Source organism: Dermacentor silvarum, chromosome 4 (genome assembly GCF_013339745.2).
Source record: "Dermacentor silvarum isolate Dsil-2018 chromosome 4, BIME_Dsil_1.4, whole genome shotgun sequence".
In the NCBI taxonomy this organism is placed as follows: domain Eukaryota; kingdom Metazoa; phylum Arthropoda; class Arachnida; order Ixodida; family Ixodidae; genus Dermacentor; species Dermacentor silvarum.
Genome location: NC_051157.2, coordinates 142,182,077 through 142,204,339, shown reverse-complemented (window position 1 = coordinate 142,204,339; position 22,263 = coordinate 142,182,077). Strand labels below are relative to the sequence as shown.

The 22,263-nt window shown below is 46.2% G+C and overlaps 2 protein-coding genes across 3 annotated transcripts in view; one reads left to right on the top strand and one right to left on the bottom strand.

Moving 5' to 3' along the window:
• Positions 1–4,767, top strand: part of LOC125945030 (uncharacterized) — a 29,170-nt gene extending 24,403 nt beyond the window's left edge. The window contains exons 3-4 of the mRNA XM_049666582.1: positions 3,427–4,179; positions 4,682–4,767. Coding sequence (XP_049522539.1) covers positions 3,427–4,179; positions 4,682–4,767 — 839 coding nt within the window. The remainder of the gene's footprint in view (positions 1–3,426; positions 4,180–4,681) is intronic.
• Positions 4,768–12,886: 8,119 nt separating this feature from the next.
• LOC119448321 (uncharacterized) lies at positions 12,887–21,674 on the bottom strand. 2 transcript variants are annotated; one of them, XM_049666821.1, is made up of 5 exons: positions 21,412–21,674; positions 19,910–20,087; positions 17,947–18,032; positions 15,178–15,254; positions 12,887–13,880 (listed from the first exon to the last, which is right to left on the bottom strand). In XM_049666821.1, the coding sequence occupies exons 2-5, from the start codon at positions 19,930–19,932 to the stop codon at positions 13,659–13,661; spliced, it is 408 nt and encodes a 135-aa protein (XP_049522778.1). In that variant the 5' UTR covers positions 19,933–20,087; positions 21,412–21,674; the 3' UTR covers positions 12,887–13,658. The 2 variants fall into 2 exon arrangements, 1 of the variants encoding a protein (XP_049522778.1); XR_007466694.1 differs by lacking the exon at positions 15,178–15,254.
• Positions 21,675–22,263: the final 589 nt, after the last annotated feature.

The following is a 22,263-nucleotide window of genomic DNA, read 5'->3' as shown; positions in this document are numbered from 1 at the left end:
GGTGCGGTTGCTTAGTTCGAGACACAGTGCGCGCGGATGCTTCGCTGACGGTTATACTTGCTGGACAGTGTTCAGCCGCATGAATGACAGGCTTGTCAAGTGCATCGAGTCTACATGACGGGCTGTTGTTTCCCCAAGTGCACCGGATCGACGCGTAAAGGGCTTCGTTGTTTACGCTTCCCCCGGGACCCTGAGCGAAGGAAGAGATGGGAAACCCAAGTAAAGCGGTATCACTGGAAGGCAACGGATAGCTCCTACATTTGCCAGGTAAGTGTCAAGAAAGTTTAGACTATCGCACCGTGTTTTTCATTTAAATAAGAAAGTATTCTCTGATCCTCGCTCACGTACCTACGTTCGCTCACGAACTAAGCACTGCACCGATGCTGTCTAGTAGCCTATGGTTTGCGAGCGCGCGTCGCATAGGGTTTTGCCGTTTTGATCGGCGCCGTCTATCCGAGTAGCACCCTTATTTTAAGGACTGACGAAAATGCTTCGCCGTGAAATAGCCTTACATTAGCTACAAATCGTGATGTAAACCACCTATTTTACTTTATCACGGGAAGCACACATCGTGTGTGTCTCTTGTTTCTTGTTTCTTTTTTTTTCTCAGTTTCTTTTTTCGCTACTGGTTATTTAGGACTAAATAACGCAGTGCTTCTTCTGGGGAGAGCGGCTGTTGTGTACTTGGCAAGCGAAGCATTGTGAATTTCTCTGATTTCTCAGCAGATATCTTGGGGATCTCAGGTTGTTACGTTATATAGCTGATTTTTTAGACGAATATATTTGTAGCGTGGCGCTCGTAAGCCGATGGTCATTCGTGCTCATTGCCGATCGTAGTGGGTACTGTGACGGTCATTAAATGCCTGTGCACGGTATGCCCAGGTGTAGTAGAGTTAAGGGGCATCATGGGGCCAAAATGTTTCGGCGCTTTCTGGCATGGTGTCTGTTGTAGCCTGTGCATTTCTTCGAAACGTATGAAGCGAGGTAATACAGCATTACTTCTGCGAAAATGTATTTTTAAGCACTGTAATGGGTTCTCTGTATTTACAAGGCTACTTTTCATATCAATAATCACTTTTCTTGTTTTACTTGTACTTAGAAACACTTTGAAGAGGACGAGTACGAGGGAAATCGACAGGATGGGCGCCCTCTGTTAAAGTCAACAGCCTTACGTCATCATGGACTATATTTTCGAAGTGAAAAACATTGCTAATCTGTATTTGACTGTCTTAGTTTCATTTACGGTTTTTGTACGCGATATGTATGCGGTGTTGTTTATTTTTTCAATGTAGTTATCAGTGTTCTAATGGTTATTTATAAAATGTTCTGTACTCGCCATCGATGGGTTTGGCTGATGCGACGTATTCGATGGTAGCTGATGTATTCTGGCTGGATATCTTGATTATTATTACCCGCGGTTGCGTTTTCTTGTTTGTATTCTTGTTTTCGATTTATAGTGTGTGTAATAAGGTTGATGTACTCACTTGAAATCCCCCCATGTAATGAATAAATTAAAAAAAAAAAACTCTGCCTATCCCGAATTGTGTGTGTCGAGCCTACCTTGCGATTTTTTTTATCTCGTCTTTCAACACAACCTTCAGGCGCCGCACATTACATATAATTTTTCTTGTACATATCTCTTTCATGATTGACTGTACTAGACATTACTAAGTAAATGTATTTTGTGCATCGCTTGGTTTCTTGTGTGTACTACGCAATATTGGCACAGACAAGTTACGTTACATGTTCCTCTACAGCACAAACTAAACGTTATTTTCACATCGCAGTTATTTTTACACCAGCTTAATTTTGTCAGCACACAGCTTTGCGGGCAAAAAAAGCAAAATTGCGTGTAGATATCGTCAAAGAATTGCAACGAACGCGAAGAGCACGCGCAACGCAAGGGAAACTAACCGCCGTGCGCGAGTGGCTCGCTACGGTAAAGGATGCGTGACGTGTAAACCAAAATACAACAGCGAAAAAGAAAAACTTCCACACACAGGAGGTCGCAAACCTTATAAACCAAGCATCGAAGCGCAAGAAAAAATAGTGCGTATGTCAAACATACACACGGCATATTAAATGTGATTGAATTAGGCAACTTGGGGCATGTTCCCGGCGCCATACATTTACGTCTTCGACGTTAGACGAGTTAACGGCTATTGGTTATAAAGATGTGCAGATGCGATACCGATAAAAAATCCTCATCAAGGCAAAGCACTTGGAAGCGTGCCGCGAGTAACACTATTTATAAACGCAAGCGTACCTGAGTCTGAGCTCGTGTGATTCAATATGGCGGCGCCAGCGGGGTTGTCTCCACCCTGAACGCCGGCGCTGGCATCTAAGCACCGTAGAAGGGAGGCTCGTTCCACACTTTCCGAGCAGCCCGCACTCTACACACTATCTCAGACATATCTACTTGGTCCGACCAGCTCTAGTGCGACGTCCGCACCGTGACTCGCCCCCTCCCAGAGGACTGCCCTGCGGACGCGATGGATCCTCATCTCCTGCACCTCTGGAAAGCCAAAACAGGACTCGAGCGGATGTGGCAGCTCCAGCGCTGGAATACAACACTCAGACGCCGGCTGACCCAGCTCAACAAGGAGATTGAGACGCATGTTGCGACTCTCTCTCGCCAAAATTGGGAATCCCTCTGTAACAGGCTGGAGCACAACATGAGCCTGCCCCAGACATGGAACCTATTCCGCCGTCTCATTCATTCGACTCAGTGCAAGACACACCAGACACAGATCATGACGAAGCTCATACACGCATCCGAAGCCTCCCCGCAGGAACTCCTCCAGACGCTTCGTGTTCTACACTTTCCCGCATATCTTCCGGAGACCACCCCGACTATACAGGCTCCCCCAACGACCTCCTCGATAAACCCATCACAGAGGCAAAAATCAGGGCAGAACTTCAGGGCCTCATTACGTCCTCCGCTCCCGGTCCAGACAGAGTGCACAACAAGGCGCTACGCAACCTCGATTCCCCCTCTATCACAGCCCTAACCGACTACTTCAATGAATGCTGCCTGCGCGGCGCCCTCCCTACCCCAAGTAAAGGACGCTAAGGTAGTTTTCTTTCCCAAATCAGGCAAACCACTTCTACCCAGTAATCTCCGTCCGATATCCCTTACGTCCTGTGTGGGCAAGCTTATGGAGCACGTTCTCCAGACCCGGCTGAGCCGGTATCTGGAGAACACTAACCTATTTCATTCGTGCATATTTGGTTTCCGCCCGGGCTTGTCTACCCAGGACGTCTTTCTACAACTCAAACACAACATCCTCGACTCCATCCACGCTGTCAACCTAACAAAAGCTTTCGACAATTTTACCCACGCAGCCGTCCTAGAAGGCCTCCACGCCCTAGGCGTAGGCCAGCGGATGTAGAGTTACATCCGTGACTTCCTTTCGCAACGCACAGCCACACTTACCTTGGGGGACCACCGGCTTTCCCGTGTCTCACTGGGAGCGCGGGGGACGCCTCAGGGTGCTGTGCCGTCTCCTATCCTCTTCAACATAGCCCTTCTCCAACTCCCCAACCAACTCTCCCAAGTCTCCCACATACATTTCAGCTTCTATGCCGATGACATCACTGTCTGGGCCAACCGAGGCAGTGATGCCGACATGGAACACAACCTGCTGTCGGCCCTCAATATCACTGAGTCGTACGTTCACGCGCACGGCCTAGCCTTCTCCCCTTCCAAATCAGAACTTTTCCTCTACCGCCCCAGGCCGCACGACCCCGTCAGCCGTTCCATCTCACTCATGCTAGGGAACCATCCTATTCCCCTAGTCTCTAACATTCGCATCCTGGGCCTCGTCCTTCACTCCCACGGCGCGCGCTGCGACACCACCCAAGCTCTCCGGACACAAACCCAACAAGCCACTCGTCTCATTCGGCGCGTGGCACATCTACACGCGGGTTTACGAGAGCGGAACACTTGCCGCCTGACCCAAGCCTACATCACGAGCCGCACGGCGTACGCATTTCCATACCTTCCCCTAAAGCAGAAGGAGAGGGACCACATACACGCACTCCTCAGGAGCTGCACGAAAGTCGCCCTCTGCCTATCCCCCAGCACCTCGACTGCCCGGCTCCTGAACCTCGGTGCCCACAATAGGCTTGAGGAGCTGGAACAAGCAACCCTAAGAGCACAGCTTACACGCTTGTCGGGTACAGCGACAGGCCGCACTCTACTCTGTCAGCTAGGCATTGGCCCGATCATCCATTCTACTGAGGCGGCCCCCCTGTCTCCAGACCTATACTATCATCTTGTCATTCCTCCAATCCTGAAGAATATGCACCCCGAGCACGACGGGAAACGCAGGGCAGACCGTACCAAAGCCCTATACAAGCAGTACGGCGGCAGTTCTGAGGTAGCCTACGTGGACGTGGCAACGTATTCGTCGGGCTCTTGCATGGTACTAGCCGTCGCTAACAATCAGGCCCGATTACTCGCATCAGGCTAATCATCACAGACTGATCCGAAACCGCAGAGGAGGCAGCCATTGCGCTCGCTCTCATCTCCTCCTCTTCCGCTAAAATTCTTTTCCGACTCAAAATCCGCCCTATCAAAATTTCGGCCAAGGCCTGTTATCCGGTACCACGACCCGGCTTCTATGCTTCTGGCACCCCACGTGCCCCGTAACCCTTATATGGAACCCTGCACACGCAGGCTTCCTTGGTAACGAGGAGGTCCACTCCCTCGCCCGAGGTCTTGCTTTCCGGGCTGGAGTCGGACCCCCTCCGCCAGCCCTGTAGCGTGTGCTTACCTTCAGAGGCATCCTTACCCATTACCGAGATACCCGGCGTCTTTACGCACCGCCGGCTCTCTCCCTAATCCTAACCCAAGCCTCCCACTGGCGCCGACTCCAGACCCGTAGTGCTCCCTACCCTATTCTCCTTCATGCCCGATACCCCGATCAGCTCTTGTCCTCCTGTAAGCTCTGCGGGAAACCAGGAGACTTTCTTCATGTCTTCCTCACTTGCCCTACTTTTCCGCACCCTCCATCCCAAACCACGGCGGAGTCACACTGGGAGACTTTCCTGGCCAGCTAGCTCCACTGCTACAGACCAGCGCCTGATTGTCGCCGCAGCCATGAAACGGATAGCCCTTCAATGGCTGTCCTATCCTCTATAAAGGCGGACCCCTAAGGGCTGCCTCATGCGATGTAAGGGTGCTTTTCCCCCTTTCTTCAATCATTTGACAATTAATGTTTCCACCACCACCACCCTCCGGGGCGCGAGACGAGCGCGCTCACCCGACGCCACAGCGGCTCCACGGTTGTGATTAACTAAAGGTGCGCCTATAGTGCGTGCGTCATTGCGCACGTCACATCGAAGCCATCTGGCTGACTGAACGTGTGGCCTAGTGCGTGCGTCGTTAGGCAGATGACGGCACAGCCAATGGGTAGGGGATGGCGCCACGTCATGGGCGTATAAAATGACTAAATGAAATAAAATGTCATCATCATCATCATCAGCCTATATTTATGTCCACTGCAGGACGAAGGCCTCTTTCTGCGATCTCCAATTGCCCCTGTCTTGGGCTAGCTGATTCCAACTCGCGGCTGCGACTTTTCTAACTTCATCACTGCACCTAGTTTTCTGCCGTCCTCGACTGCGCTTCCCTGCTCTTGGTATCCATTCAGTAACCCTAATGGTCCACCCGGTTATCCACCCTACGCATTACATGGCCTGCCCAGCTCCACTTTTTCCGCTTAATGTCAACAAGAATATCGGCTATCTCCGTTTGTTCTCTGATACACACCGCTCTGTGTCTCTTAACGTTAGGCCTAACATTTTATTGCGATAGCAATTATATGGACAGTCATAGAGGATTTCTGCCGTAGGCGTCGCCGTAGCCGTGAGGTTCCGTATGACGTCAACGGCGATGAAATCGTCGCCGCGCGCCGTATGCTGTATGTGCGCGAGGGACGCGCGCTTTAACGGAGAGCGAACGAACGGCGGAGAGCAAACACGATTTCTTCCGTCGCGCGAAAGGCCGTAGGCGGGCGGGAGAGAGGGAGGGAGGGGTGGCGACGTTTAGCTGTGGCACCCAATGTGTATTTATATAAAAACGTTGCGAGGCGAGAAGGTGGTAAAGACTTCCGAAGCTGCTCGACGAGTTTCCCGTTCTGATCTCGTCGAAAACCTCCGAGCCGCCCCCGGAGGCCCTGGCAACAGTCACCAACGCCGCGCGCGTTCGGTGCGAACGCGCGCAAAACGGCGATGGCGTCGACAACAGTTCTGCGCGTTGTGGGTGCTGCTGCATGTCCAAGTTTATACAGCTGGTAAAACTACTATCCTTACACCGTATAGCTCTCTACTAAGTTGCTGTCGCCATTGATGCTTCGCCTTTCGGGTGAAACTGCGACATATTTTTTTCGTTCAATCGCTCTTTGTACGGTCCTTAACTTGTTCTCGAGCTTCTTTGTTAAACCACCAAGTTTCTGCCCCATATGTTAGCACCTGTAGAATGCAATGATTTTACACTTTTACAGCGTAAGCTATTATGGGCTCATTCTAATGGCCGTTTCGGTTCGCGTTATTGTCCGCCGCCACCGCCGCCGCGTAACCGCTATCGCTCGAAATGCGGAAAAAAAATTAGCAGTGGCTTAGCTCGGCTATGCCAGGATATACGTAGCGTGAGCTAAATCGGCCGCATCGTTCAGAACCGGTACACCTGGCGGCATGGGCAGGTAACGATACCCATTGGTAACGCTAACGAGTGGAATCTTCTGCTTAACGAGAAAGTTCTTGCACGTTGTACAATCCCGCGCCACGGTTTCAGGCCACTGAGGGGGCGCCGCTAAACTCAACGTTTCACGCATGGCACTACTCAGCGGCGTCAAGTCTTTCATGTGCCATAGTCTTTCGCACACGTCGCACACATATCCAAACGGATTGTTTACGAAGTCCGTCTGGAAGGTCCGAGTCGCACTGGCGCTTTCGCTGAGTTTCACAGTATATTCAGTCGATCGGCGAGCCTTGACGTCATCGACGGCGTTTTGTTGTTGCTGCAGGGGTGGTCGGGCACGTCGCTCAGCCTCCTGGCGACGCCGCTTTGCTAGACGTTCGTCCCTTTGCTCCAGTGTCTCCGCAGCACGTTTAGCCTTCTTCTGTTCATTATTCCTACGCTCAACCGCTCATTGCCAGGCAACTACTTCGGGATCCGATGAGTCAAGCTTCTCCGTTCTGCGCTGTTGGGCAGCATTTGCGCTCTCCTTCTCCATGGCTATAGCACACTGGCAAACGCCAGTCAGAAGCGCAGCGGCTCCAGCGCAGTGTCAGACGGCGACTGCACAGCGAGCGCGCGCCGGCGCCAGTGCGTCTACCACGGCTACGACGTCACTCCTCTGGAATGCGCAGACCGGCGGCGGTGAGTCGCGCGCGGCGGCGGCAGAGTGCGCGAGAGGTGCCGGCTCCGGTGCGCAAGCCGTGTGACATCACTGATCCTTGCGCATGCGCAGCACGGCTCTTGATGTGCCGCGCGAAACGGGCTTGGCTAGGCCAGTGTAGCTAACGCTACAAAAAGTACCTGGTCTCCGCCGGGATCGAGCCCAGGTCGGACACTTTACCACTGAGCCACGCAAGCGCTTCTCTCCGCACCAAAGAGGCCCTATTAGCCCCGAGAACGACCTACAGGGGCGCTGCGAGCGCCACTCGCGTGACGTCAGGGCACGGACTCGCGCCTGTCGTCTGATGCCGTTCGGGCGCCTTCTGCTGTGTTTCCGTTGGTTCGCTGTCGTTCCCTGCGCTTGTATACTTATGACGGTCATCAGAAATACATTTTATGACGTCTTCATTCGCCAAACTTATTCAAAGAACTTATTTCCTAGACAACAATTTATTTCTCAAGGGCAACGCTGCAGTGCCAGCTGAAGGAGCTCAAACCAGCCCATTGGGTGTTTTTCATGCGCGGATCTAGACTTTGCTGATTGAGGGACTAATAAAAAAGCATAAATAGCACGTAACTAATAAAAGCATAAACGCAAAAACATAGCACATAAGAATCCAGTTAGGATACCATACCTGGAGTGGTGCAACGAGCATGTCACTGTCTGCTACATGTGAATGTTACATTTACCTTGATTTTAACCCATTAAACCGTGTTTGCTTATGACGAGTAGCTCATGGTATAATATCTCATTTTTCATTTCTTCACGGAAACGCTCGGCAGTAACACGAGGACCCGACACTGCAGTTTCGATTCAACCAGTACCACTTGCTTCTTAAAATTAGGCCGTTCTTCATTGGTTAATTTTAAGTGACGGTAATTTAGGTAAAGGAAAATCAGGCTTGCAGCTATTTGCAGAATACGCAACGAAATGCACCAATATTTTTTCACGGTTTCGTGCTACACGTTCATCTCACTTGTGCAATTTACTGCTGCTTGTTTCTTAAGGAACAGACATTACGAATCTGTTTGGCGAACTGACACAGGCTGCTCGGCCCAACTTTTTTTAGTGAAATATGCCTTTTGGACCGTATAGCTGCAGTTCGAAAGAAGCCGAAGCCTCATTCGTTAGTAGTATGGGGTTTATTGAATATGTCATGATTCCCTTGTGGAGGTCAAAAATAAAGTGAATTCATTTGAGGCTAGTGGTGTCTCCTCTACACTCTTAAAAAAAAGGTAGTCTCAACCGACTCTTTTTGAGGTGTATCTGCTCGTCACACATATGACCACTTTTTGGGTGGTAACATAGACTCTCTTGGAATTACAGTACCAGCGACTCTCTTGCAGTACCGGTGACTCTCTCCCTCAAGGAGCACTGAGGAGTATGTATTACTCCCAAAGCAGTAGTTGATGCGACTACCTCAGTGGTCCACGCGAGTAGCTCTTGGTAGTCAGCCGAACCCCTTTGCAATGGCAACAATGACCCTTCCTAGGGTAGTCATTTGACAACTGACAAACAATGGTGGTGTACATGACTACCATGGCAAGAGTTGATGCAATTACCTTAGTGGTCGATGCAAGTACCTCTTGGTAGTCAATGGAACCCCTTTGCAATGGCAACCATGACCCTTCCTAGGGTAGTCAATTGACTGACAATGGTGGTGTACATGACTACCATGGTAACAATTGGTGAAACTAGCTCCTGGTACTCAACCAGACCCTTCACAGCAGCTGCTGTGACCTCTGCCTGGGGAGTCAAATGACTATCTCTAAGCTAATATGGAAGCTCGCTACATATAGATTTTAATTTGTGTAAGCAACAAACGCGTAGCTATTCAGCAGCTCTCAGCCACCATTAGATGTTATAATAAACTGCAAAACTATAAACAACTAAAAGAACACTGAGCAAAATGAGAACAAGATGAAAGCATGAGCCAACGTTTCGACACGTGGACTTGTCTTTTTTAAGGCGACAACGAAAAAAACAGTTAGCACATAGCATCACAAAGAGTTAAACACCAAGAGCCAAAATTTCACTATCATATGTAATAACCTCAAATAAGACAGCAATCTGATTTGCTAAATTGGAATCAATGGCCAACCTTGAGTCAGTTGCAACATCCAGCATGTTTGTTTTTTTTTTTGTGGGGGGGGGGGGGAATGTGGTGTACAAGGCAAACTGAACAGCGCTAACATGTCCAATGTTATGTAATATAGCATTTCAGGTATTTGAGAAAAAAATTTATTTCTTGAACAAGAATGTTATTTCTTTGCCATGACAAAGGGCTTGTTTATTTCAATATGCCATGGAGGCATACATGGGCAGAATAATTAAATTTCAATATTGATAATTAACGACAAATTTAAAATTTCACCATATCAAAGCAATGATACAACATCGATGCCAGTAGAAGAAAATTAATATGCCTAAAGACCAGATAAATGTAAAACAGGGCATGACGAATAATACCACTTAAAAATCCATGTGTAGCTTGCATAGTAAGTACATCACATTATGTTTCAAAAGTGCTACTTCTTGGCCATCCTATCATCCAATTTCTCAAAAAAAGACTGTTGTCTCACCTCTAAATGTTCCATTAAAACTACCCACTGAGTGGACAATGGCCCAGATCGTACTAATACCGAAACCAGGAAAGCGGAGAAGCCTTGACCAGCTGCGACCAATATCACTAACATCCTGTATTGGCAAAATGTTTGAAAAAGTCATACTCACTCGCCTCGAACAATACACAGAAGAACGGGGGCTCCTACCAACATCTATGTACGGATTCAGGCGAGGGATGTCTGCCCAGGACATATTCTTATTGCTCAAAGAGGAGGTGCTCAACCCACCTCCAGGTAGCCTCAACAACTTACTCCTTGCCCTCGACATCGAAAAAGCCTTCGACAACATCACGCACTCTGCCATACTAGACGGCCTCACAGCCATTGGATGCGGTGAACGCATATTCCATTATGCATCAATATTCCTTGGCAATCGCAAGGCACAGATTGGCATGGGCGGAACCAACTCACCACCATACGAACTTCCACTGAAAGGCACGCCCCAGGGTTCCATCCTGTCACCATTCCTGTTTAACATCGGGCTCCGGAAGCTAGTCCTACAACTCGAGGATATACCGAACCTGGGCTGTGCCTTTTACGCGGACGACATTACACTATGGGCAACAAAGGGCTCCTATGGAGAACGGCAAGATGTCCTGCAAAACGCTATAGACAAGATTCAAAGCTACCTTCAGGCGGCAGGTATGACCTGCGCCCCCAAAAAATCGGAATACCTGCAGATAAGACCACCGCGCACCCAGTCCAACCGTGCACCCCCACTTCACCTGACGATTGCCGGACAATGCATCAACAGAACCCCGGTAGCACGAATCCTGGGCATGCACATACAAGAAAATAACAGCGTAAAGACGGCAATAGACAAACTCAAACACACCGTAAAAAGTATTACAACCCTCATAGCTAGAATAGCAAGAAGTAAAGATGGGATGACAGAAGGCGAGACATTACGCCTCGTACAGGCCTTCGTCCTCACCCGAATCACCTTCGCTCTGCCCTTCCAAGCTACACGCAAGACCGAAATAGAAAACATCGACAAGCTCATAAGAATCGCATACAAAGCTGCACTCCAACTTCCGAATTACACGAGCACAGACAGGCTCATGTCGATAGGCATAAATAACACATATGAAGAACTGGCAGCCGCAACGCTAATCGCACAAAGAGAACGACTCAACACCACACACCAGGGCAGAAAACTACTGCAAAGATTGGGATACCCGCTCACCCCCCAATACTGCGGAGACGACACAGTCATCGTACCGATGCACCTACGGGCTCGCATCATCGTGGAACCGGTCCCCAAAAACATGCATCCGCTGTACAACCAAAAGCGCCGGCAAGCACGAGCACGAAAACTCCTCCTGAGAAGGAACGATCCTGATACTTATTTCACCGACGCTAGCCTTTACTCCACAACACCACAAGGCCCCAGACAACCGGCATACGCAACGGCAGTAGCTAACCAAAAGAAAGTGGTGGCCTGCGCATCTATACGCACCAGATCAAGCGCCACCGCAGAGGCAGCAGCCATAGCCCTCGCAATCAAAGAAGCAGAACGAAGAGGTCGCTCCGCATATATCCTGACGGATTCACAGGCCGCCTGTCGGTTATATATTAGAGGCACACTTCCCAGGTGCGTCACCGATATCCTGGGCCCCACGCTGACTGAGGACCATGGGATCGTCTGGTGCCCAGGGCACACAGGCCTCGAAGGCAACGAGGAGGCCGACTGTGTAGCTCGCGGACTTGCTGGCCGAGCCACAGAAGACCCTTCGAGGCCCCTCACAAACCACCATGAAGATCCCATCACGAGCAGGCAGATTTTGGAGGACCAACGCCTGACCAGACGAAAGTACGCTGCTCCACATCCCAAGTTAAGCAGCCAACAAGCCAGGGACTGGCGCCGCCTTCAAACCAACACTTACCCGCACATATCAAGGTTGCACGCGATGTTTCCAGAGGTATACACAACCAGTGTATGCCCCTGGTGCAACGACCACACAGCCACACTGACACACATTACATACCAGTGTACGGAACGCCCAGCCGAGGCAGTATCCAGGCTGGTGAGCTCATCACAGACACTCACAACGTGGTCTTGGGAGGCACGACTTTCCGAGCTGGCACTGGGAAGCCAACTGGCGACCCTGGACCAGGCCCGGCGAGCCGCCGCGGCCAGTGGGGCTCTACAAGAGGGCTCCACCCGAGAATAACCACACCAACCACTCTTCGTACAATAAAGTTTATTCTCTCTCTCTCCATTAGCACTGCCTCCGTGTTTGCGTCAAATTTCGATCTGCTTCGGTTCAGATCTGAAAGAACAACACAACAGTTAAAACATGTACAAATTTTATTCAATAAAATATGCGCACATCACAGTGACCTTTAGTGAGAGTACATATAGCAATCACAAAAAGCATTTAACTTTGTAAGGAAAGCATCAGTTTACAGCACACGAAGAGCCTGAGAGAAGAGGTACACTGCATCCATTGATGTTCTCAAGGAACGAATCACCAATGGCCTTGCCACGAGGGTTCATCGCAAACCCACACATGTTAAAATACCTAGATGTTCTTTCTGTACACCACAAGGGCCACAAAGGTTGGCCGCCTCATCACTAGTAACCTCGCTTTTCGGTCTTTGCTCAAGTCATACAAGGCAAAAAGCAGAGTTGATCTTGATGCTAAATGACACGCAATGTAATGGCCAGCCGCTAAAACTGCCAAGTGAGCAAGAACATCGTGCCTCAGCGCCCATCCGCTAAGTGGTAAGTAAGAAAAGCAAGTGTGCTACCATCCTGTATGCATGTGGCATGAGCGAGACTTTTGCCAGAGTGTTGAATGACTGCAATGGTAGGGTGGCACATGTCCCTTCCAGCAACCTATGTGATGAACTGGTGTACATGAAGGACCCCTTTGGAAGATTGAACTAACTTGGCTCCATGTACATATTCACATGCAAAAAATGTAATTCACTGTCAATCTGGCAACGTTAAGAAGCACCCAAAGCAGGATAAGCACTAGCTCTTTAAAAGCAACCTTGTTTCCGACGCATTATCCGAACACCAAGAGAAAACAGGGCCTTCTATACACTAGCACTAGGCATCGATAATTGCCACTGCAATATTAGCGATGCAATTACTACTAAAATCACTGCATATTCAGATGACGTGCTAAGCGATAGGAAGGTCACACGATAATCTGCCTGTCATCTATGCATGCGCTCTCCGCCATCTCACCTGTACAGAACCAAACCATTGCCTCTGCTGTCATTTGGGAACAAAGGACCCATACTGGCTCCGAAATACAATTTCTTGTAATTTCACTATTTTTTTAAATATTATTGGTGAGTGTTTGCTTTATGTCCCACAATACAGAAACTATGAATAACATTTAAACACAATAAAGTTTTCGAGGTTTGACTAGCTATTGGCAGTATTACTCAGCTGCATAATCCAAGGCTACGAACACCAAAATAGCCCGAGCGTTAAAAAAAAAAAGAAACAAAAAAGGCTAAGTGCATACAGGAAGGTGCATTTCAAGATGACTTTAGCAGCTTAGTCAGATTTCTCAGCCTGCTCAGCACTGGCTGTGATTTTGTTAGTTGTAGCAGTTAACCGTGCTATTAAAGCTGTTGGGACTTGGCGCCTAGTTTTGTCGTTTTCGTTTCACTCATGTGTTGCAGCAATGAGAGTGTCTGCTCCGCAGAGCTGATGTATTCGATGTTGAAAGCCCCAGTACATGGAAAATAAAAATAACCCCGTTACACCGGAAGTGAAGTCCAATACATCTACACATACATATCCACACTTCACACACAGGGCCTTGGAAGAGATGCGGTTGTCGCCAGTGTACAGCAATGTGGCGTGGGCAAACTCCTGTCCTGGCGTCTGCAAAGCAAACATATAAATACATAAATTGTTGGTGCACAAAAACAACACGGGTTGCTCTGCGACAAGGTTTTAAAGAACTGACTTTTATTTTAGGTAAGTTTTGCCGACATGAAAAATCACGCAGAGAAAGAGACCAAAATTGCTAATTTCTGTTTGAAGTAGGCAAAAATGGTTTGTTATATTACCAGAAAATTAGAACAGTTCTAATCTTTTACTTCAAAAGCAGTAAGTACCCATTTTATTGTGCTACAAAAAAAAAGATTACCATAAGCTGCAGTTCAATTTTCATAACTTGGTTTTGCAAGATCATATGTGTAGCCATGGATGGTTGCACAAGATTTGCTCTGTCATGTGATCTGATCTGCAACTTTGACATATTTAATTGCTTTGATAATGTCCATTAGGTAGAGAGCATAAATGGTTTCTCTGGTTACTTTCATTGCTTTCAAAGGCCAACAAAAAGTACCACTAATAATTTGAGTAAATAGAATGCCACACATAAAGCGCCTGCACACACTGATTAATTGCTTGACGCTTCTTAAGCCTTAATAATCAAATTTAACAAAATTATCTCATTTTAACTTAAGGCTATACTCCAATTGTTTATCTTGGTGGTTTTCTAGCTCTGAAATTTCCCCACAGTTATACAGGGTCTTGAATATTATGCTGCGCATGTTCAAAAGAAGGTTTTGCGCTCACCGCTACACTGTTCTTGTTCACGTTTTGCAGAACAATCCCATTTTGGGGTCGGCTTCGTTTATTATAACGCTTACCAAAGTTAACTGCCTGGTTTTTAAGAAAAATGTGCAAATTTTTCTTCACTTACGGAGATGCGAGCTGCTGCGGCGACAGCGCTGGCATAAACCTGTGTCGCCGCCTGCCGGCAGCTGCAAAAAGCAGCCGGTCAAGGATGTTTACCACTGGGTTTACTGTGTGTTGCCCGCTCATGAACACACTGCAAACGTCCCTGATCGCCTGCATTCTGCAGCTGCCGGCAGGCGGCGACACATGTTTATGGCAGCGCCATCGCCGCAGCAGCTCGCATCCCCACAAGCGAAGGCAAATTTGCACTTTTTTATTAATACCAGGCAATTAACTGTAGTAAATGTCATACTAAACGAAGCAGCCCCCAAAATGCAATCATTTCGCAAAACTTGAGCAAGAACGGTGTAGCGGTGGGTGCAAAACCTTTCTTTGAACAGGCGCAGCGAAATATTCCGGGCCCTGTACATATTGACAATTGCCTCATACTGACACTGTGTACTTGGTCGTGTAAGCAGCTCAAAGTTCTAACCATTTTTGTGAACATGTCGTCCCCTCGCTCATTCACAAGAAATGGTAGAACCATGATGGCGCTCACGCCTTTTGCATCTGAAGAGAAAAATTACAGCAGTGAAAGGGCTGCAGCTGCTGACCAATTTCGCTGCTTGTAATTAAGTAAACTAGCAAGTATAAAACTGCCAGCAGCAACAGCTTATAAGATTCATACAATCATACAGCAGTCCACTTAGGGAATTTCGGTGGCACAATTCAATGCTGAATGGGTAGTGAATAAATAGTAACTGCATATCATCATCATCAGTCTATATAAATGTCCAATGCAGGACGAAGGCCTCTCCCTCCGATCTCCAATTACCCCTGTCTTGCGCTAGCCAATTCCAACCTTTGCCTGCATATTACCAAACTTTATCACCCCACCTAGTTTTCTGCCATCCTCGACTGCGCTTCCTTTCTCTTGGTATGCATTCTGAAACTCTAATGGTCCACCGGTTATCCATCCTACGCATTACATGACCTGCCCAGCTCCATTTCTTCCTCTTAATGTCAACTAGAATATCGGCTATCCCCGTTTGCTCTCTGATACGTTAGGCCTAACATTTTTCGTTCCATCGCTCTTTGTGTGGTCCTTAACTTGTTCTCGAGCTTTGTTAACCTCCAAGTTTCTGGCCCATATGTTAGCACTGGTAGAATGCAATGATTGTACACTTTTCAACGGCAGTGGTAAGCTCCCAGTAAGCATTTGACAATGCCTGCCATATGCACTCTAATCCAATTTTTTTTTCTGTAAATTTCTTCTCACGATCAGGGTCTCGTGTGTAGGTATATACAGCTATAAGCAGCTAACTGCATATAGCTATCTACAAAAAAGGATATTCGCAAGATGTGTTCGGCTATTTAATGGGTGATGTTTATGGAAGTGTACTGCAAGTGGGTCAAACATGAATAGGTGGAACAAATGGGCCAGATTTTTGTTAATCAAGATTGTATGCAGCCAACAGATAATTAGGCCACGGAAAGTACAGGGTAAATTAAATGTGATTTTATTGAAATGTAAAATAACTAAACATTGGAAAAGAAAGTAGGCAAAAAACAACTTGCGGGGGCAAACCCACGTCATATGCATTACACATGTGAGCCTGTATCAATTAAGCACGATGGAGGTTATTCTCCCATTCACCTCATTCCGCATTTGTTATGTTTATTAGATATGGCCCTGGAACTGTTAGCACCACTCAAGGCCATGGCTGACGCTGCAGCATGTTCGTTGAACCGTAGGCGTCATGTGGTACATGACATTTAAGAGCAGGCAGATGGCACTGTATGCTACCTGAAGGCATCAATGCTGTTATGAATGCAAAGACTTATAGGCCTGCTGCCTGCTCCTAAGGGTCATCCCCTTTGCGATGGTTGCAGGTAAATGTATGTGCCACATCTTCTGCCATGATTATGAGTTTGGTGCTGGGCCACATTTAGTACACATACACAAATCCACAAGAATGTGAATGAGAGGACAGCTACTACCACAGCTCAATGAGTAGACTATTGCATGCTATATTTGCAAGATGTGGGGTTTGCTCCCACCAGTGGCAAGTTATCTTTTTTATATTTTTTTATGACTTCTACAGTTCAATAAAACCACATTTAATTTCCGCTGTGGTTCACTTGGCCTTTCAATGGTTGGACCAAACATGAAAACCTTGTTCATTATATTACATTGTTCTTTTTTGTTTGTTTAAGAAAAACTAGCAATAACTACGTATTTGAAAAACATTCTGTACAGGCACTGATTCAAGTTATAGTTTCCTTAGAATTATGTAATGCTAACTTCAGAAAGCTTAAGGATGGGCCAAGGTAATGTGAACATATCTGCTAGTTTGTTACTCCTATTCAGGTGGACACACTTGGCTTATGTGAGGACGCATAGAAAAAATACTCAGTGCAACGTGTAATTTCCTCAATGCGCTTTCACTTTGTATCCTTAGCGCTGTTTCCATCTGAATTTGGGGCTACCGTAGTTCATTATACATGTCGAAGTGAAATGCATGAACGAGCTACAATAAAAAAATGGTATCATCTGTTTCCTTTCTGCTGTGCTTTCTCGTGACTCAGTAGCACGTTTCAATTCAACACCATGTAAACAATCAATTGTGAGCAGATCTTACATTGCTACCATACTGCTGCTGTACTGCACTCCACAGTTCCTTGGCAGTCAACAGAAGCTATTCACTGGGAATAAGTTTCATATTCAAATAGCATTGTGGCTTCCTTAATTATTGCTGAAAAATAGCTTGTGACCAACATCACTTTATTCCTTTCACTCATGACTGTGTGTCCTCCAAATTTAACCAAACTTTCTGTACATACAAAGCAAACTCAGCCGAAAAAAAATTCAACCTGTAGCAGGAACATTTAAGTGAGATCAGGCTAGTCATCATAGTTACAGAAATAACTGATTGAAGTTTTATGCATAAATGACTACAGGTACAAAATATATTGATCAACCAATTGTATATTTAGCTGAGCATGCAATTAATTTTACAGAAGGTGGCCGTATTGCACCTCAGATGCAGAGCTGCTTTTGGCATCTTCAAATTTAGTCAGGCTGCAAAGCTTATAGATCACAGCATGTATACTCAATGACAAGCACACAGACGAGAACAGTTGCGAGAAACAATGGCCATAAACATTACGAAGTGCTAAGAAAGACTTTGACAGCATATTTTAACCTTTAAATGTGCCAAAGAAATCAAAATGAAGGAAATTTACAAGGAAATGCTCTTACATAGCCAGAGTCCAATCTGTTCCTCAGGGCTGGGTACTGGTTTACCAAGGCACCTTGCAGCAATGTTGTACAGCTTATTCGGGTACCTGATGTTTACAAAAGTGTGCATAAACCTTCTACATAAAACAATATACAAAAAAAACAATATGCAACAGCACTGTAGTGCAACCATTTCCATGAAATATCCACCAGGTGAACTGTGATTCATCAGATGGGAGAATTTGTTCGGTTAACTGCACTATGAAAGCATTAGGTGCATGACGAGACAGAGGTTATAAAATTTATCGGATGGGTTTGACACAGGAGAGGGGTAACAGTATGTCCTTTGGACCTGCAATAGCCAAGATAAACGGATGATGATGACCAGAGTTCACACTCTAACAATACTTTCACCAAAACAGATTATAAAAGAATTTTATTACTTCAAATGAGTTTACTACTAAGAAATGCACACAAGGGAAAATTAGCCATGAATACCAATTTGAAGAAGCATCTTGTATAAGAAATTAGTAGGGCGGCTGATTAAGCTAGTTGTTGATCAATTATCGTGAGTGTACAGCATGTCACTAATTGCCACTATATGACATGCATTTTATTTGTTTTCTAAAGTTCCATGAGCATGCAGATATTCCTTCCAGTTGAAAAGTTGTACGAGGCACTAGCTGACATGTACACAAAATTTAGTTCACGAACGCCCAGCTGATTTTTTAGAAAAAGGGACTAAGTCGAAACATCGCATTCTGAGAAATGTGCGAATAGATGTGTCAAATTACTTGCTTAATCAATACATCCCACGATTAGTCATCTTCATACTAAACTTTACCAGTAGTCTTTCCCTCTCTTTCTGCAGTCCTTTCAGTGCTGTTATGCTTCAGCTTTAGCTTGAAATTGCTTTTTTACCCGCCATGAGTCTGTTGATAGCATCCACATGGAAAAACAAAAATGTACAGGAGTGACCTCCAGATGCTTTAGTACGCTTTCACGGCAGCGGTTGCAATAAAACTTTCAATTTCGTATCAATGTATGTGTTTTCCTCATCAGCAACACTAAAAGGCATGAAATAGGTCCTTCACAGATGTGACGTGCCCTACGAAAAGCACACACCAACATAAACAAAAGCAAGAGGAACGCATGAGAGCTACAAAGAGCTCCCTAAGGGCTGTAAAATGCATTACAAAAAGAAAAAAGTCACAAACCAACACCAAAAATACTGTCTAATGCAAGACGTTTTTATACGATGGAAACTTCATATCATCTTAAGTCTCGACGTCAGGTCATGCCCACGTTACAGTCGACGCTACACATATAATGAATTAAATAAGTCGTTTAGAAGTCGCATATAGCCAAGTGTTTTATATTTTTTGAAAGCTATAAACATGTGCTATCAGTACAACGCAAAATCAGAAATTTAGGGTTTGGGCCTAACGTCTAACCCCCCCCCCCCCTAACAGCTGTACCCACAATTTTCAAAATACCCGAACGCTCTATAGACACTGGTCGAGAGCATTCTCAGCCCAGAAGGCATTGAGCACATTGCACTTTTCGAGCCCAAGTGCAGCCAGTCTACACTGGCTAACCTCATTATCTTTCTATCTAAACATCTCAATGCCTTTTCATTAGTAACAAAGCTTTCATTCGGCCCTGAAACATTTTGTGCATAGTAAGAAAGCATTGCCACTCTGTTAACGAGGCTCCTGTGGGAATGTGAACAAAATATTACACGACATGCAGCAGAGAATTCACAATCTCGTGCAAAAGCAGTTAAAAATTGGTTGCTCTCACTTAAGCATAGTTGTTATGCAGTGTCATCGCAAGCAGCTAGACCCACAACAGCTATTGGCTGATTTCGTGATCGCAAGAACATTCTCATTAATACCATTATTGCTCATTTGAGTTAAATAAACAAAATATATATATATATATATATGTATTTGACCTCAAAAAGACAAAACAGCCATTTCACCTTTGCACTGCTTTTCTGAACATGACGACTGCACGCTGCTGCGCATGGCTTCAGAGATGAAAAGCGCAGCATAGAAATTGCGGCCGCCACGAGCCGCCTTGCGTTCACCCTACGGACAGCAACGGGGCATTGCTTCCTTGTGCCCCCTTGCCAACTCCCCTGTGCAGCTTCCAGCATGCTAGTGGAAATGAAAGGAGACAAAAAACCACTTATCGGTGCGATAATTATGTCTAACTTCACTTGTACTTGAAGGATTCGAAAACTTTTGTGGGAGGAAATTTTTGAGGTGACGTAATTTAATAGTGATGATATTCTATGATTACTTAGAAAAGTGTTTCAGGACCCCTTTAAAGTATTGCTCAAATACCGTTATTTTATCCTTCCAGCATATGACAGACTTTAGTCATAGAGTTAACGAGTACAGATTGGATAAGACATACGGATAAGCATACCGCTGTTTTGGTGCCTCTGATGCTTCAGAGTGGCTTTGGGAGACGAATAAGTTAATCAACGCCCCATCATGCACTGCTGCGCTTTCATTCATGTTGACATAGCACGGGAACCGATCTTTGACCTGAAAGCATACACCTGTGGTTTATCAGTAGGTTTGAACCAGTGGACACCGAACAGGCATTGATTAATTTTTATCCTTTTTCTATGGTTGCTGTAGTGTCCCAAATAGGTTTGTTATTTAAAGCCATAACAGCACAGCACAACACTAATCCTGCGGCCCATATGTGAGCTAAGTGCAGGACACATTGAGCAAACAAGTTTGAGCTTATTTAGCAATGCCAGCAACAATCAGTATATAGGAATAGATGATTTCCCAAAGATGGAACCATATAGTTGATTGCACAACGTTTTCATAGTCCTGTTGCAGAAAATGTCAATGAATGTTTTTCCTGGGTTGGTTGAATTTAACTTTATTACTGCAGGATTACTGCAGCAAACAAATAACAAGGCAGACAACACTCCTGTTTTCCTCGTCTTGTCTGTTTATTGGTTAAATGCTACAGAAATTTGCAGATTATGGCATACTACGACCGGTTACACAAATTAAAGCACCATTACATTGTTTGAAGCTGTTAGTACTTCACCTTTCCCCATCTAATAGGGTAGCGATTGCACACCTGAGCTCAAATCAGTAGTAACCCAACCGCAAAAGTTTTCAGAAGACGGAAGTCCCGAAAACGTTTAGTTTCCTTTCCAGTTCTCCCCTAGGCAAAAACTTAAGTTGAGCAACGATGCGTTCCTAAGGGCAAGTATGCGCTTCACGTGTCAATGTCAGCGACGAGCCGAAAATATTTGTAATTGGCAGCACAGTGAAGTGACATAGGGCAATTTCGTAACACTCGGACTGTCAGGTAAACGTGAAACAACTCAACAGTTACTACTCGTGCTCGACATTTCCGCTACGCATACTGTTGCTATTTTGCCCATACGAACCAAACAGTGACCAAATCATCTTTACACTCCATAACACGCAGAACCTTCATGCTCACCTGTATTAGGAGATCGTTGCATGTCATCCGGTGCGCGAACCCACCCATCCGCACACTTTCGTGAAGGTCGGCGAGCTTCCGGGCGCCTGTGAACTTCACAATTTTCTTTGGTGGCCCGTGCGAAACGAATTAAACTGCTTCCGCATCAGTCGGCGAGCCTTCAGTTGAAGTCGGATCAGATGACATGCTGCTACAGTTGTCGGGTATCACAGGCGCAACGGACGCAAGAGGAAAATCCCACTCGCGTTTCGACGGTCGCAGGCTTGCCGCCATCATGGAATAAAGAACCGCCGCCGTGGTTTCGGATTCAGAGGAGTAACCGCTGCTACCGCTGCCGCGCTTTTAACAGTTGCGTATCCAAAGTCGAAGTAAATGTGAAAGCCACAAACCAACCACTGTACTACGAGCATCAAAACCGCAAACGACCGTGAAAGTAATTGTGAGTCTCGAAGGTTGTGCTTTTTTTCTCTACTGCAAGCCCATTTTACTTACGCCGTCACCGCTGCGTTTGAAACAGTTCTCAGAGGCTATGCTTTAGCAGGTTAGAGTGGGTCATAAGACCCATGACTGGTTTTTTATATATTATTTTGTTTTATTTACAACATTGTGGTAAACATAAATAAAGATGTGTTGCAAAGATAATTAGAGAAACAACCTTCAATTGCTAATTATTATTTTTGCTCACTGGTACACGACCCGAATTAATCGTGTTTACTAGGAGGCGACACAAATAGCTGTGCACCTCTACTCGGTACGCTCCATCAGCTTCAGTGAATGATGAGTTCCGCGTGCAACTTGGTGGACTTCATAGTTTGTTTTTCATTGACATTGAGTGTATATTCAGGTTATATT